The 18282-nt window shown below is 36.3% G+C and overlaps 1 protein-coding gene across 1 annotated transcript in view; it reads left to right on the top strand.

Moving 5' to 3' along the window:
* Positions 1-18282, top strand: part of GPC5 (glypican 5) — a 639840-nt gene that overhangs the window by 254624 nt on the left and 366934 nt on the right. The window contains exon 4 of the mRNA XM_022576945.3: positions 15968-16101. Within this exon, the coding sequence (XP_022432653.2) occupies positions 15968-16101 (134 nt within the window). The remainder of the gene's footprint in view (positions 1-15967; positions 16102-18282) is intronic.

Raw genomic sequence — 18282 nt, 5'->3', positions numbered from 1 at the left:
AAGAAAATCCAAAAAAAGAGGGGATATATGTATATGTATAACTGATTCACTTTGCTGTACAGCAGAAACTAACACAACGTTGTAAAGCAACTATACTCCAATAAAAATTTTTTAAAAAATTAGTCCAACCTGCATATCTTGTAATCTGACCGTATCCCTAATCACTCCCACCTTCCCAAACCTATCACTAGTTCTGGCACCATCTCTGAATTCTGCAATTCTCACATTATGGTCATCATTTCCTACCACTGCAGTTCTCTTACTCTTGTATTTCTAATCCAAAAATTATTTTGTCTTCTGGAAATGTTCAACATGTTTACTCTCCTCTCCCATTTTCCCCCTTATTTCTCTCCTTGCCCAATCTACATTCTATGATCTAGCGCCTCCAGTGCATGTGAACACAATTCTAAGCAGCTATGGATAATTGCAGAAGTAAAGGCACTCCAAGTTCAGGTTATTTGTTTAAACTACATGTCTCCCTGGCACTCACACACTTTGAAAAATAACTCACTTGTTTTGAAATAGAGCTATTTAGGATCAAATTATCTGAAATGGGGTCTCTGCCATTAAACATGCAATCATGTTGTAAAAGCTACTGTCCTAAAACAAAACAAAATAAAACAGAACAAAAGAAAACAAAACATGTACTTGATTCCATGCCTTTCTAGGCTGTATCCCATAAATCTACTCGCCTTTGCTACAAAACTCCATGGAAGATTGGTGTATTTTCACAGTCTCTGCTTCCTTTCTTTTTTATCTCTTATTCTCCCCTCGAAGACTATGCATTCTACCACAATTCTCCATAAAAACCACACATTTCACAAATCACCAATGGTCTTTTTCTCATAAGATCCAGTGGTTAATTTCCATCAGTCACTTTGAACATATCTGATCACTTGTGCTTTAAAAAAAATACTTCATTTGTATTTTCCGATAGCCCACTCTCCTGGGATTCCTCCAACTTGTCTGGGAACTTCTCAGAGTCTCTTTCAACTTCTGTTTGGCTCCACCAGCAAATGTTGTCATGCCTCAGGAATCAGTCTTCAGCCGCCTCCTCCATCTTTACTCATCCCAAGTACATGCTGTTGACTGCCACATTTATACATCTTGCCCTTGATCTCACCCTTGAGTTTTTCAGCTCATATAACTAATAGCCTATTGGGCAGCTCCTCTTGGACGAATAATAGTCTTAGAAAGCCAAACATATCCCAAAGAGTCTTTTCATTTTCTCCCCAAATCCATTCTTCTCTATCTCCATTTGCCCAGATGCTTCAGCCAAAAAGTACTAGAAGTCATTCTCGAATCCACTGGTTCTTCACTTGCTATGTTCAGTCTATCCTCAAGTCCTGCTGTCTCCACCGTCAACTCGATCTCAGTCCTCATAGACCATCCTCAGCAAAGGCAGCATCCCACCCTGAACCATACCCCAAACTTTACATCTGGATTCACTGTTTCCATCTTGTCTATTACTTTTTTACATCTCGCTCAGACTTCTCTCCAACCAACATCCAGTGTGATATTTTTAAAACAAAACAGACTGGATTATCATTAAGCTCCAAACTCTCTATTGACTTCAACACCCACGTACAATACAAACTCACCCTTTGGCAGACTATGTGGTATGTGAAACCATATCATCTGGCCAGCCTACCTCTGCTCTCTTTCTCTTTACTCCCCTCTACTATAATGTATTTTTCAATTGCAGCAGCCTCCCATTCTTCTCTTCCCAGGGCTATTTTAATTACTGTTCTCTCTATATATGAAGCTCTTCCCTGCCATCTCTCCATGGTTGCCTCTTTACCTCACTTCAGAGCATAATTCAAATACTACTTTTTGTGTGTGTGTGTGGTATGCGGGCCTCTCACTGTTGTGGTCTCTCCCGTTGCAGAGCACAGGCTCCGGACGCGCAGGCTCAGCGGCCATGGCCTACGGGTCCAGCCGCTCCGCGGCATGTGGGATCCTCCCGGACTGGGGCAAGAACCCGCGTCCCCTGCATCGGCAGGTGGACTCTCAACCACTGTGCCACCAGGGAAGCCCCAAATACTACTTTTTAAAGGTCTTTCTTGACCACCTAGTTGAAGCTGTCCATCCTCATTCTATCCCATCAGTCTGGCAAATATCCATTTTTAACTGAATAACATTCATCAAGACCCAAAAGTAATCTAATGACTTATTTTCAGTTTCCCCTGCTAGAATGTAAGCATCTTGGGAGAAAGTTTATCACTTTATTCCCAGCTCTTAGAATCATGCCCTACACACAATAGATGCTCAGTTTATTGTCATTGCAATCTGTAGCTAAATAAGGACTAAAATACACGTGTTTGACTTTCAGTCCTGGGAACTTTCTAAACTAATGTGCCCTTGTAAGTGGAAGGAAGGAAAAAAGGAAGAAAGGACGGAGGGAGGGAGGAAGTAAAGAAGGAAAGGAAAGAGAAAGGGGAAATAATTGACTATCATGGTCAATTTTCAGTCTCTTCCTCTTCCTGACTCCAAGACAGCTCGGTTAGGAAAAATTAATCCACAATTCTGAGTTGGTTTTCCTTTTCTCATTTAACCAAATTGGTAGTGTACTCTCAGTCTAGTAGTTTTCCATAGAAGACTGGATTTTTATAGAGATCTCATGTATCTAGGTATTTGTCGCTTTGGTCTACAAGTTGTATTTTTCTCTGCACGGCCTGAACTAAGTGATTTAAAATGTGTCCATACAATAAGTTTAATTAATGATTAAGAATAGGACTGAAGGGCTTCCCTGGTGGCGCAGTGGTTGAGAGTCCGCCTGCCCATGCAGGGGACACAGGTTCGTGCCCCGGTCCAGGAAGATCCCACATGCCGCGGAGCGGCTGGGCCCCTGAGCCATGGCCGCTGAGCCTGCGCGTCCGGAGCCTATGCTCCGCAACGGGAGAGGCCACAGCAGTGAGAGGCCCGCGTACCGCAAAAAAAAAAAAAAAAAAAAAAAAAAAAGAATAGGACTGAAACGCAGAAGCTCCCTCTGGTGGTTTAATTTGTAGGTGTACAAAAGTAGCAGTGCAGCCTGGAGATCCTGCTCACAATGGGCCAAACAGAAGATCGTAGAAATATTGTTCTGCTTCTGTCCAGCCTCTTCCTCCTCCCTCTCCTCTTCCATCTTCTTCTTTTCTTAATTTCAACTATAAAATGAATTTGGGTGGCAACTTTATGATGATAGCTACAAAAATCCATATGGAGAAGCAACTTCTGGAAAATTAAAAGACTAACAGAAAGCAACCACCCAAGACCAGACATTCTGTGGCTCCAAGAAAATACTTTTAAAAGGGCCTTGTTTGCTCTTTGCTAACTATAGAATAAACATATCTCTAGCCCTTGCAAAGTGGAGACTGTAGGTGTTTTCGCCCTTCTTCAACTTTAACACCGTTTTGTTTGCTTTTTCCTGGGAACTGGGCACCTTGTACAAATTTAGAATTCTTATGGATAATATATTTAAAGGAAGTTCTTTGTAGAGCCTTAATAATTTATAACTTGCTATAAATATTCCTTGTTGCAATACTAAAATATACTAGTGGTTTAAAAGTGGTATTATAGTTATTATAACTTTTATATCTTTTCCATAGCTGGCTTCTGGAATTATTTGTACCTTGAACTTCTAAGTAACATGCATATTATCTGGATGATGGTGTTTCCATAGTTTTAGGGTGTGATGGTCCATAATCATGTATTTTTGTATTTCCATTAATACAAACTGGGCAAAAGTTTTTATAGTAATATACTATCACCATGCAATAATTCTAATCATCATGAAGTTAATTTTTTTCACCAAATGTAACTTCGGCTGGGAAAATATCTGGCTTACAAATGGAAATTGTCAGGAAAGTAGAATATATTTTATGAATAGCTCAAGCTCAGCTTTGCTGAAATTTATCTCTGCTTATATTATTAGTATCGTTTAATGTTGTTTCAAGGTTTATCAGTATTCATCCAGTATACTTTTATACTTTTACTGAAGTATGTGTTGCATTATATTGAAAAATATACTAGGATCATGTTTTGGGTGGAATCTACCTGATTTAAAGGTTGAGTTCATAAATTATGTTATGTTATATGGGGGACACTATGATATGTATCTATAGAATGAGAAGATGTATACCTCTTCAGTCAAAATACAATGACATAGGAAGGAAATTAATATATTTGATTATTTAAGGGAAAATTAAACAGGATATTACAGTCACTTAATTACATGTATCAAAACAGAATTAAACCACAATAAAGACTATTTGCGATGTTAGTAACAATTTGTACAACCATTAAAAGATATGTGATTTAATGAAGCCTGATTTTTGGCATTGTATTAGTCAGGGTCCTCCAGAGAAACAGAACTTATAAGATATATAGGATGAATATACATCAGAAGGTATTTATTTTGAGGAATTGATTGTCTCACATGATGTGGCAGCTGAGAATTTCCACAGTCTGCTGTCTGCAAGCTGGAGACTCTGGAAAGCTGGTAGTATAATCCAGTCTGAGTCCAAAGGCCTGAGAACCAGGGGAGCCGATGGTGTGAATCCCAGTCTGAGAGCAGAAGGAGGTGAGATGACACACCTGAGCAGTGAGGCTGGGGTTGGGTGGGGGAGGGGAGAATTCCTCCTTCCTCTGTCTTCCCTCAGTGGATTGGACGATGCCTCCTCATGTTGGCTAAGTGATCTACTTTACTGAATCCACTGATTCAAATGCTGATTTGATCTGTAAGCACCTTCATGGAAACAGTGTTGAATCTGGGCACCCTGTGGCCAGTCAAGGTGACACGTAAAATTAACCATCACAGGTATTCAATATGCAGTTATAATAACATCGTTAACACCAGTGTTTGTCAATTGCCTCCCAGGTGAAAAGCACTGAAGAAGATGACATTAAATGTTTGGTAACTTATAAAAGTTATTTGCAATACCAGAAATAACAGTTATTCACTAAAATTTTCATATGCAGTTCTATGTTTCATATGCAGTTTAAATGTGGATTAGAAAGGTTTTGATGTGAAGCGTGGATTTCAGGTGCAACTACAGATCAGTAGCAATATGAAAAGCATTTTCATACTGGAAACAAATCTAATTTTTTAAGAAAATATTGAGGATTCTTAAATCTGAGAACATGTAACATATGTTAAGTGTGACAGTTATAATGAAATCTGCCAATTTTGCTTTTCTTCCTTTTTTCTGAATTTTATTTTATTTTTTTATACAGCAGGTTCTTATTACTTACCTATTTTATACATATTATTGTATACATGTCAATCCCAACCTCCCAATTCATCCTGCCACGCCCCCCCACCACTTTCCCCCCCTTGGTGTCCATACGTTTGTTCTCTACATCTGTGTCTCTATTTCTGCCTTGCAGATTGGTTCATCTGCACCATTTTTCTACATTCCCCATATATGTGTTAATATATGATATTTGTTTTTCTCTTTCTGGCTTACTTCACTCTGTATGACAGTCTCTAGGTCCATCCACGTCTCTACAAATGACCCAATTTCTTTCCTTTTAATGGCTGAGTAATATTCCATTGTATATATGTACCACATCTTCTTTATCCATTCATCTGTCGATGGACATTTAGGTTGCTTCCATGACCTGGCTATTGTAAATAGTGCTGCAGTGAACATTGGGGCACTTGTGTCTTTTTGAAGTATGGTTTTCTCTGGTTATATGCCCAGTAGTTGGATTGATGGGTCATATGGTAATTGTTTTTAGTTTTTTAAGGAACGACCATGTTGTTCTCCATAGTGGCTGTATCAATTTTGCTTTTCTAATTGTTGAGCAGGTATTTGATCTCACCAAATAATTTCATTGTGGTCGTTTGTAGATCAGGAAGTTACTGACTATTCATTTTATGATGTTACCTGCCCTTCTGTAGAAGAGAGGAAACTGTTACATTACTGTCTCATAAAATTGGAATTTGGGGGTTGTGTATCATGGGAGGACTTCTTTTCATCAATCAGTTATCCTGGTTTTCCTCCTAAACCCAGGTGAGAAATCAAGTTGTCTAATATCCTTGTAGTTCCTCCCTTTCCCGACCCCTATTCATTCCTAGGAATCTTAAAGGGAAATAACTGAAATGTTTCCTCTCAGCCACTCCTACATACATAGGGGAGATGGGATTCTCTTGTCTACTCATATATCTAGATCATTTTCAATCCAGATTATTTATGTAGGACACTTAGGAACTAGGACTTATATAATGTGAATCCCACACAACAGATGAAGATAAATACCACTAATCATAAAGAAGAGACCATTGATTCTATAATAACTAGAAACTCATCCGCTAACTAGATTCAGTCTTAGCAAAGTTACTGTCCTGCTTTGGGATTCAATTTTCTCAGCCTTAGGTTAAGGTTAGATATCTTCTCTTAGAGACTAATAGAGACTTCCAGCTCTATTAGTCTAAAGTCCTTCCTCCTTCCCTCCCTCCCTTCCTTCCCTCCTTTCTTCCTTGTTTTTTCCCCCTTTATCCCTTCCTTCTCCTCTTCCTCCTTTCCAGTTTCTCTTCTCTCTCTCTTTCTTTTGGGGAGTATATTATCTGAATTATCTTTCTCCTGCTTCGGAAAGATTTTCTTTCTGACCGTCTTTACATTCTATATATGTTTTGTAATTTCATCCATTTTCATGGCTTTAACTATTGGCTCTATGCAGGTAATTCTAATCATTAACTTGCTCTTTATTTCTAATCCACCATTTAGAAACATCTTTTCGAATGACCTCCAAATCCAAATTCTAAATTAGAATTCACCTCCTGCTCTGGGGAGCAGATGAGCCCAAACAGTAAACTTATTCTATGGTCTAACTTCCACATATTGGTTATTGGATCTTTATTCACCCTGCTTGCCAGATTCAAAACTGCTAACTGCTTTATTTCTTCTTCTTTTTTTAATCTCCTATAGTGAATCAACCAGTAGCCAAATCCCATTCATTCTACTTATAAAAGAGCTTTCCCTTTCTCTTCTCAGATTTCGTGGGTTCTTATTAGGTTTATTCTAGGATTTTCTTGTTTTACCTATGGGACATGTCTCCTTGTCGGCCAGATCTTTCTAAAATGAGGCTCTGATAATGCTGTTCCTTTGCTTGAACCTTGTAATTAAGCCCCCTCCCAAACCCTTATGAACTTGCCCAACCTACTTTTCTAAGTTTGTTCTCATGGGAATAAAGCTAAAATCATGGATTTCATCTGCGTCTGGAAAAGTTAGCCTCATTATGATTTGTGGTAACAGATTTTACCCCTAACACCAGCCAGTTGTTTGGCAAACCATTTCCGAGAGTAATAGGGAGCTGGGCAAGAGAAAATTAATGAACTCACATTTGTTGTTAAAACTAGAAAAATTGCCAATAGTATGTTCCCTCCAAATAGTTTAAAAGTAGCTTTTAATATAATGGAGCACAGCACATTTGACCCAAAACCGTTCTGTTTCTTATTTTTGTCTGTTATTTATTATTATTGTTGTTGTTTTCCACCATGCTTGCAGAGTCATATCTTATGTAATTTCTTTTAACCAGCTCTTATTTTAACACCAAGCATCCTAGATATGGCCTGGTTTGGTCACCTGTTGCATACACAGTGATGTAGAGTCCACCTTTGCCTCATCCTCTGAAACAGATTGCTTAATAAACACTCACACCATCTCCACATTCACTGCTTTTCAAGTTATAGTATTTTAAACATTTTTGCTTTTCAATTTCATTATTATTAATAAACATTTTAAAAGATCATTGCAAACTAAATGGAAGCTCTGCTGATGGATGTCAAATGAAAATGAACAGTTTTAAGTTGTTTCTTACAAAGCTTTTAGGGGTTATTAGCTAAAAGCTTTGAATATTTGAAGATTTAAATAAGACTGAGTGAACAGACAGAGGGATGCTGTAAACAGAAGTTTACACTTTGTATGTAGTGCCACGATTACAGTGAGAATGGAGAAAGTCAGCTAAGTGAAAAGGAGTTGTTGAAACAAATACTTGAGCAGAGTGGGAGAAGCGATATGGGTTAGGAGCAACTAAGAGAGTTATTTCAAGGTGAGATGGGAATTTGAAAATCACTGAGAAGCCAGACATGGAACTTAAAGCAGACACAGGTAAGCATTAGGGAGGAAAACTATTTTTTTCCAAGACACGTCAGACTGATTGCAGGGGAGAATGGTAGAGACCAGGGTGGAGGGAGAATAAGGAGGAAATTGCAGTATAAGTCAAAGATGAAAAATTGTCAAAGTAAGTGGGAGGGATTTTTTCAATAGCAAGAAGGTGCTAGTATTGAAATGGTCCACCCCAATCGGCTTACTCAGGGAAGCTAAGGTGACAGGCTAATGTGCTGGTAACAGATCGTTTTCCATTCCCTTTCAATAAAGCGTGAAGTGGAGCTCCCTGATAGCAAGTCAACACATATAAAGGCTCTGAAATTTATTTGTATGTATTGGAATCTGCTCTATATGCTTGTACCTTTGGATACAGTTAAAGATGACTTATTAGTCTATGGCTTGTACATTTTCTTTTATCCTTGTAAAAAAAATTGCAAAGATGATAATGGGAATAAAAATAACGTGAGGCTGGTACTTTCAGCTATCTTTCTGCCTTCCTAGGAAATATGTGCAATAGCAGATATGGTCTTAGGTCCAAGATGGGATCGACAGGGTGAGATAAGATTTTCCTTGTCTGGCAACTGCAAACTGGTTTTATTTTCTCAAGTTTAAAGGATGAGAAAACTGAGATTTGTAGAAGTTCTGTAACTTGTCTACAGCTCTATGGCTCATAACATGGGATCATAATTGCCATTCCTTTCCCTTTTACTCTTCTTCTTTATTTCAAAATCTCCTGTAGTGTCGCCAGTGTTACTCTTGACATTCCCACCATCAACTTATACCATCTTCCCTTGGTTCTTGCTACTAGGAGTTGTTGACAGTGAAGATACTTTCCACCTTTGTAATGAATATTTTAGCATCTTGTTAATATATTTACACTCCATCACTGTTTTTCCGCTTCAGTGATTGGAAATTCACTCTGAGCTTTTTAATACCTTGACCTTACACATCCCTAACTTCTCACTTTCAGAAATTTGCTGAGTTCTGTTGATTTTTTTTCAAAACAAACCTTACTTTTTCAGAGCAGTTTTAGGTTTACATCAAAATCGAGGGGATGGTACCAAGATTTCCCACATTGCCCCTGCCCCAGCACGTGCAGAGCCTCTCCCGTTATCAGTATCCTCCACCACAGTGATGATACATTGGCTACAATTGATGAACCGGCACTGACACATCATTATCGCCCCAAATCCACAGTTTAGAGTTCATTCTTGGTGTTGTACATTTTATGAGTTTGGACAAATATATAGTGACATGAATCTACCATTAGAGTATCATACAGAGTAGTTTTCATTGCCCTAAAAATCCTCTCTGTGTTCTCCATTCATCCCCCCACCCATACCCACCCCTGGTAACCACTGAATTTTTACTGACTCCATAGTTTTGCCTTTTCCAGAATGTCATATAGTTGGAATCATACAGAATGAAGCCTTTTCAGTGTGACTTCTTTCACTTAGTAATGGACATTTAAGTTTTCTTTATGTCTATTCACAGTTTGATAGTTTGTTTCCTTTTAGCACTGGATAATGTTCTGTTGTCTTGATGGACCACAATTTATTTATCCATTTACCTACTGAAGGACAGCTTGGTTGCTTCCAAGTTTTGGCAATCATAAATAAAGCTGCTATAAACATCTGTGTGCAGGTTTTTGTGTGGACATACATTTTTAACTCCTTTAGGTAAATACCAAGGAGTGTGATTGCTGGATCATATGATAAAAGTGTTTTTGGTTTTTGTTTTTTTTTTGATTTTGTAAGAAGCTGCCAAACTGTCTTCCAAAGGGGCTGTACTCTTTTGCATTCCCAACAGCAATGAATGAGAGTTTCTGTTTATCCACATCCTCGTCAGCACTTGGTGTTGTCAGTGTTCTGGATTTAGCCCTGCTGATTCTTCTTCTCTTCTCCCTGTACATGATTCATGAATCCTTCTCTTCATGGACACTGTCACTACTGTACTTCAGAATAAAATTCTCTTTCCTGAGAACTTCAGGATCTGTTAACAGTTTACCTCCCTTTAATGGGTCTCTCTCTCTAGTCCAACTTCTACAGGGCTGTCAGGTCCATTGCTAAATATCAGCTCTGGAATTTTGCTTTTCCATTCAACAGCCATCAGAGGTTTTGTCTAATAAATAAAACTTCTTAGCTTATCATTTTAAACCCTCCAAGATCTGACTCCAGCCTACTCTTCAAACATAATTTCCTTTTACTACTACCCTTCATGTTCCCTTCTTTCCAGGCAAACCAAATTTTTATCCATTTTTGATGTCAGCCTGATTTTTCTTGCACTTATATCTCTCAAGATTTTCCCTCTGCCTTCCACCATTATTCTTTGTTCAGAAAACATTATATATCCAATCAGTCTCCAAGCTACTATCTCTCCCTCCTGTCTACCTCTATATCGTCTGCTTCTTTCACCACTTCTTCTGCTGACTTTGGGCCCCAGCATTTCTCTAGTGTTCTACTGGAGGACCTTTCATCTCCCTCCCTGGAAACTGCTGTTATGAAGATTTTTCTCTTGTGGAAATCGTTAAGCAACCATTTTCCACCGTGGAAGCTTTTGCCTGCTTTCCATTTGCTTAGGCAAGTTCTTTAGCTTGATATCCAAGACATATTAAGGCATTTTTAAAGAATTGAGATATAATTGATCTATGACATTATATTAGTTTCAGGTGTACAACATAATGATTAGATGTTTGTATATATTGTGAAATGATTACCACAATGTCTGGTTAACATCCATCACCATATATATCATGGCATTTTTTATGTCTTACCTTTTGCTATACTGCTTTCTTTCACTATGTACATTTTGTTCTATGAAACATGTTAAGTTGTTTACACCTCTTTGCCTTTCTACTCTCTCCTGGAAATTTCCTGCTTTGTCTACCTGACAAACCCCTAGTTTATCTTTTAATCTGCCATTTAGACATTACGTACTGAAGCTCGTCCCTAAGCACCCCAAACAGAGTTAATCTGTTCATTTTCTACGTTACAGTGTTACTTCTTTTTCTTTTTTTATTGAAGTAGAGTTGACTTATTATATTCGTTTCAGGTGTACAATATAATGATTCAATATTTTTATAGATTATACACCATGAAAAGTTATTATAATATTATCGACCATATTCCCTGTGCTCTACATTACATCCCTGTGACCTATATTTTATAACTGATAGTTTGTACCTCTGAATCCCCTCCATCTAATCTGCCCATTCCCCCCCACCACCTGCCTCCCCTTTGGCAGCCACTAGCTTGTTCTCTATATCTGAGTCTGTTCCTATTTAGTTATATTTGTTTATTTGTTTTTTCTTATATTTCACATATAAGTGAAAACATAGTATTTGTCTTTCTCTGTCTGACTTATTTCACTTAGCATAATACCCTCCAGGTCCATCCATGTTGTTGCAAGTGGCAAGATTTCATTCTTTTTTTAATGGCTGTATAATATTCCATTGTATATACAGTTGATCCTTGAACAATGTGGGCTTGAACAGGTACACTTATATGTGGATTTTTTTCTTTGATAAATATGTACTACAGTACCACACTGTCTGCAGTTGGCTGAATTCATGGATGTGGATCTGTGGATACACAGAGTGGACTATAAAGTTATATGTGGATTTTTGACTGTATGGGGTTGGTGCCCCTAACTCCCACATTGTTCAAGGGTCAATTCTATTTACCATATCTTATTTAGCCATTCATCAGTTGATGGACACTTATTTAGGTTGCTTCCATGTCTTAGCAATTGTAAATATTTGTGTATTTAATAATCTTGATTCTTCTAATCCATGAACACACAATATCTTTCCATTTATTTGTGTTGTCTTCAATTTCTTTCATCAATGTCTTATAGTTTTCAGAGTACAGGTGGTTCACCTTTTTGGTTAAATTTTTTCCTGGGTATTTTATTCTTTTTAATGCCATTGTAAGTGGAATTTTTTTTACTGATTTCTCTTTATGATAGTTCATTATAAGTGTATAGGAATACAACAAATTTCTGTATATTTATTTTATATCCTGTGACTTTACTGAATTCATTTATTAGTTCTGGTAGTTTTCTGGTGGAGTCTTTAGGGTTTGCTATATATATTATCATGTCATCTGCAAATAGTGATAGTTTTACTTCTTCTCTTCCAATTTGAATGCCTTTTATTTCTTTTTGTTGTCTGATTGCTGTCACTAGGACTTCCAATATTTTGTTAAATAAAAGTGAGAAGAGTGAGAATCCTGGTCTTGTTGCTGATCTTAGAGGAAAAGATTTTAGCTTTTCACTGTTGAGTATGATGTTAGCTGTGTGTTTCTCATAAATGGCCTTTATTATTTTGAAGCTTGTTCCCTGTATACCAACTTTGTTGACTGTTTTTATAATGAATGGATGTTGAATTTTGTCAAATGCTTTTTCTGTATCTGTTGAGGTGATCATGTGATTTTTTATCCTTCCTTTTGTTAATATGGTGTATCACATTAATTGATTTGTGGATATTGAACCATCCTTGCATCCTGCAATAAATCCCACTTGATCATGATCTATGATCCTTTTATATTGTTGAATTCAGTTTGTTAATATTTTTTGAGGATTTTTGCCCCCATGTTTATCAGGGATATTAGCCTGTAATTTTCTTTTTTTGTATTATCTCTGGCCGGTCTTGGTATCAGGGTAATGCTGACCTTATAGAATGAGTTTGGATGTATTCCTTCCTCTTTAGTTTTTCAGAATAATTTGAGAAGAATAGGTATTAACTCTTCTTTAAATGCTTAGTAGAATTCCCCTATGAAGCTATCTGGTTCTGGACTTTTGTTTGCTGGAAGTTTTTTGATTGCTGATTTAATTTAATTACTATTATTGGGTCTGTACAGATTTTCTGTTTCTTCCAGATTCAGTCTTGGAAGACTGTATGTATCTAGGAATTTATCCATTTCTTCTACATTGTCCAAATTTTGGCTTATAATTGTTTGTAGTATTCTCTTATGATTGTATGTATTCCTGGGATGTCAGTTGTAACTTCTTCATTTCTAATTTTATTTATTTGGGTGCGCTCTCCTTTTTTTTTTTTTTTTTTAATGAGTCCAGCTAAGGGTTTATCAAGTTCATTTATATTTTCAAAAAAACAGCTCTTAGCTTCATTGATCTTTTCTTCCTCTTTTTTTTTGTTCTCTATTTCATTTATTTCTACTCTGATCTTTACTATTTCCTTCCTTCTACTATCTTTGGTCTTTGTTTGTTCTTCTTTCACTAGTGCTTTTAGGTGTCAAGTTAGATTGCTCCTTTGACATTTTTCTTGTTTCCTGAGATAGGCTTGTATCATTATAAATCCCTCTTAGGACTGCTTTTGCCACATCCCATGGATTTTGGAAAGTTGTGTCTTTATTTTAATTAGTATCAAGGTATTTTTTGATTTCTTCATTGACACATTGGTTTTATAGTAGCATGTTGTTTACTCTCCATGTGTTGGTGTTTTCTCCAGTTTTCTCCCTGTAACTGATATCTAGTTTCATATCTTTGTGGTCAGAAAAGATGCTTGATATGATTTCAGTCTTCTTCAATTAATTGAGACTTGTTTTGTGGCCTAGTATGTGATCTATCCTGGGGAATGTTCCATATGCACTCGAAAAGAATATGTATTCTGCTGTTTTGGGACGGAATGTCCTGTAGATATCTGTTAAGTCCATCGAGTCTAATGTGTCATTTAAGGGCAATGTTTCTGTACTGATATTCTGTCCAGATTATATGTCCATTGCTGCAGGTAGGGTATTAAAGTCCCCTACTTTTGTATCACTGTCATTTTCTCCCTTTATGTTTATTAATATTTTCTTTATGTATATAGGTATGCCTATGTTAGGTTCATACATGTTTAAGAATTCTTCTTGGATTGACTCTTTCATCATTATGTAATGTCCTATTTTGTCTTTTGCTCTAGACTTTGTTTTCAAGTCTGTTTTGTCTAATATGGGTATTGCTACCAAAGCTTTCTTTTTGTTTCCGTTTGCATGGAATACCTTTTTCCATCCTCTCACTTTCAGTCTGTGTGTGTCTTCAGCATTGAAGTGAATATCTTGTAAGTAGTATATGGATGGGTCTTGTTATTTTTATTCATTTAACCACCTTATGTCTTTTGATTAGGGCATTTAGTCCATTTATATTTAAAGTGATTATTATAGGTATGTACTTATTGCCATTTTGTTCATTCTTTTCTGGAGGTATTTGTAGTTCTTCTCTGTTCTTTTCTTCTTTTAGTCTCTGCCCTTGTGGTTTGATGATTTTCTTTAGTATTACTTTTGGGTTCCTTTGTTTTTTTGTGTATCTATTGTAGGTTTTTGGTTTTTGGTTACCATGAGGTTCATATATATAAATATATATATTTTATATATATAAGATTTGTTTTACATTTTCAAATTCTTTGTTAAAATTCTCACTGTGTTCCTATACACTTCTCCTGAGTTCAGTGAGCTTTTTTAGGACTGGTACTTCGGACATTCTATCAAGTAAATTACTTATCTCCATTTCATTAAAGTTTGCTTTCTGTTGTTTGTCTCTATAAATTAGATGAAGCAATTACCTCTCCTGCTCTTGAAGGTATGTCCTTGTCTGGGAGTATCCCTATGCTGACTGTGTGTGCCCAGTGGCTTTGGCAGGAGGACTGGAGCCGAAGTGAGCATGGGCCAGGGCCTTTCCCAGCGTTCTCTGGGGCTGTGACATTGGCAGGGTGGGCTGGAGCCTGGTGTGGGCCAGGCCTTTTCTTAAGGTGCATGTGCATTTTGATGTTTGGGGGGATTGTTTTTTCTTTCCTTCTAAATTGTCAGCTCTTTTGGGGTAAATTCAGTTTCTAATCTTTTATGTCCTATAGCATCTAATACATGTTCTTTGCAAATATTGGAACAAAATAATTATGGTTTAAATAAATGAGTTGATGCATAATTCCTGTAATGCTCATTCATGGAAAATTTAAAAAACTTTAGAACTTTAAGGGAACTTTGGAATAATTTTTTCTAAGTTCTTCATTTTACATATAAGAGAATCAAGTTTTAAAAAGTTCTGCCACTGTTTTCAAGATCTCAGCAATTAAGAAGGAAAAATTAGGACAGGAACCAAAGTCTCCTGATTCTCAGGCAATGCTTTTATGTATTTTTAATTATATGACTATGCCTTTTTAAATGTATAAGTTATCTTGTGAATCTTTTTTGATGCTTTACATGGTAATGTGTCCAATTAATTCCTTAATTTTCAATGATAATTACATATGAAGATCTTTACTAGATAAGTAGTATTAAAAAATAAAATTTTCAATTCTATAAATAATTTTTAAAAAAGAGACCATAAATAACACCCTTGAAATCAAACCAGATTGAGGAAAAAGATATACAACTATTACAAAATGAGATCTTATATAAAAATATTTATTGCCATTTCTAAGAAAGCATTTTAAGAAGAAAACTACCCTTAGAACTCATATAGAAATGGACCACATATTCAATAGCAAATTGTTTTATTAAAAAAAATTAGTACAAGTAAGTAATTAGTCATACATATGGTTATAAACCATAAATAATATCTACTTTGATTAGTTTTATTTATACAAGCAGGCTAGTTTATTGTAGTTCTCTGATTTTGCATATATGTTTTTATTCGTGTATTTTGCACTTGCATACATGCAAACTGTATAAATGTGTATAGCATCAATTTATTATGGCTGCCGTTTTATACAGATAATTTTATTCCCTTTATTTTAAAAATTAACAAACATTGTATGTCTTAAAGGTTATTAGTGTGCTATAAATAAGAATATGTTATTGTTTTGGACTCTAGTGAACATTACATTCTCAGAAAGGCTGGAGCATGCTTTCTAACTGTCTTTAATATTTTCTATTTAAAAGGTAAATAAGATTTGTGGCCGTCCAATCAGAACACCCACACAAAGCCCCCGTTGTTCTTTTGATGGGAGCAAAGAGAAGCATGGAATGAAGATCTTTATAAGAAATGGGGAAGAGACACTTGCCAACAGAAGAAAGTAAGACATTTGTTTTACAACCAGAAAGAGAAAAGAAAGTAAGCTATTAATTTTACAACAGAATAGAATGTATTCTATTCTGCAGGGGTTGAATTAAGAATTAAGTAGAACAAAATACACTATTGAAGAAACAAAAGATCAACATTAATTACCTTTAAAATTCAGTGCTTCCTCCTATTCTGTTAATTAGGAAGATAAGTTCAACTCAGGAGACCAAAAAACCTTTCTGTGATAAGGGAACATTTTTTATGACACAATATGGCAGGCCTTACATACACATGATCATTGTGCACTTCAAATGTGGCTAGTGTTCAATGTTGTACAGCAATCTGTAACACTCAGTCATCTTGCTTAACTGAAACTGTGCCCCTTGAAGAGTAACTCCCCATTTCCCCTTCCCTGTAGTCAACAATATTGCATTGTACACTTCAGAATTTATTAAGAGGGTAGATCTCATGGTAAGTGTTCTTACCACAATAAAATAAAAATTCTTTAAATGTAGCTAGTGTGACTGAGGATTGAATTTTTAACGTTACATAATTTTAATTAGTTTTAGTCAAAATTTTACATGTAGCTAATAGCTACTATATTGGACAGAATGCAACACAGAGAGAGTATTCATGTAAATGATGTGATAAGTATTACTGAATGTTAAGTACCTGTTAAAAAATGTAAAGTGTCCATACCTTTTACCTGGAATGCTGAAAATTACAATCTTTCGATTCAAAATGATAAGCATTAACTCACATTTCTACCACTGTGCCCGTGATTAATTATTAAATTAATTGTTAAAGCCTTCATTAGTGTCCGGTTGCTTGAGAATTGGTGATTAAACTAAAAACTTTTTAATACTGGAGGAAACTATTATTTATTTATTTTGGTATTCAGTTGACCAGTACAATGGCAAATACTAGATTCTCAGTAGGTATTTTTGAATTGACCTAAAATTCAGAATTCTGTGTTTATTAATTCAAATAATTATTTCTAAAAATACCTTATGGAGAATTCAGTATTTTACATACTTTACTCTCTATAATGTAAAATCTGTTTCCTTTTAAGAGAGTGCTCTTAATTGCCCCATTCTCTCCTCAGTTGGGTCATTAGCACAGGGTAAAGAACTGAGCTATTACTGGCTATGTGCTACAGCTGAAAACAATTAGCACATTGTTTGCGAGTAAAATAGCTGTGTTTTTATGTTTTTTTCAATTTAAACATCTATAGTGATCAGTAGTTATTTCTTGCATTTGAGAAATCAGTATGCCTTGGCTATGGTGGTTCTTATAATAAAACCCAGCTAAGGAAGATATTACGTTCCTAAAGATCATGTCAGTTTCACCACCAAAACAACCTAGTTGCTGGAAAAGCAAAACAAAACCCGGTACTTAACATGGTTTATTCCCTTGCAAAACTAAGACCATGCAGGTGAAATGTTACAGAATGGCTCAGGAGCAATGAGGGGCTTATCTGAGTGGAAAGTTTTATAAGTATCTATCCTGGCCATTGAATAGACCTCCATGTCACCAATCTTGCAAATTCATTATTTCTATGCCCTTGACTGGTCAGCCGCCATTAACCATTTCCCATGAATCAGGGTAGGCTCATCACTGGCCAATCTCTTGCCACGTAAGGTGAACAACCAGAGGTCCTGCACTTGAGCCAGCTTAAGCATTTCACTTTTACACATTTTTTATTGCCATTCCTGAATGGAACTTAATTTCTGTGGCAGTATATTTCCTCTTGATGCCTATATATTGTGCAGACCTATCCATAAAGTAGACCTGAATTTTATCTATCCTTTCCTGTCGTAAAGTAGACTTTGTCATCCAAGCAGTGCAGAAGGCTCCAAGTAAGAGTTTATTTGGGCTATTAGGAATTGCAATTCAGGAGAGAGATTTGGGTGAAACTAAAAGGGTGTTGGAGCAGAGGAAAGAGTCAGGGGCTTATAAAGATAAAAGCTACAGTGTTGTTAAAGTTGTCTGGCAAGAATTATGATTGACTCTGATACAAGAAAGGAAATATTTATTCTTAAGTATTCTTAAGGGCTATTTTAGGGTAAGGGTTCAATAAGTAGATAGGCTGTCACGAGTTATTTGTGGTAAGTATCCGATAAGTATCATTGGGCAGGTGTTCTGAGTGCCTGCATTAAGACAGTAAGTGGTCAAAGGTCAGATTCCATCCAGG

The sequence above is a fragment of the Delphinapterus leucas genome, chromosome 18 (genome assembly GCF_059928025.1).
Source record: "Delphinapterus leucas isolate spDelLeu-1000000601 "Yukka" chromosome 18, BTC_Dleu_Yukka2, whole genome shotgun sequence".
Classification (NCBI taxonomy): domain Eukaryota; kingdom Metazoa; phylum Chordata; class Mammalia; order Artiodactyla; family Monodontidae; genus Delphinapterus; species Delphinapterus leucas.
The sequence above is the reverse complement of the archived record's forward strand: the minus strand, read 5'-3'. Positions and strand labels throughout refer to the sequence as shown.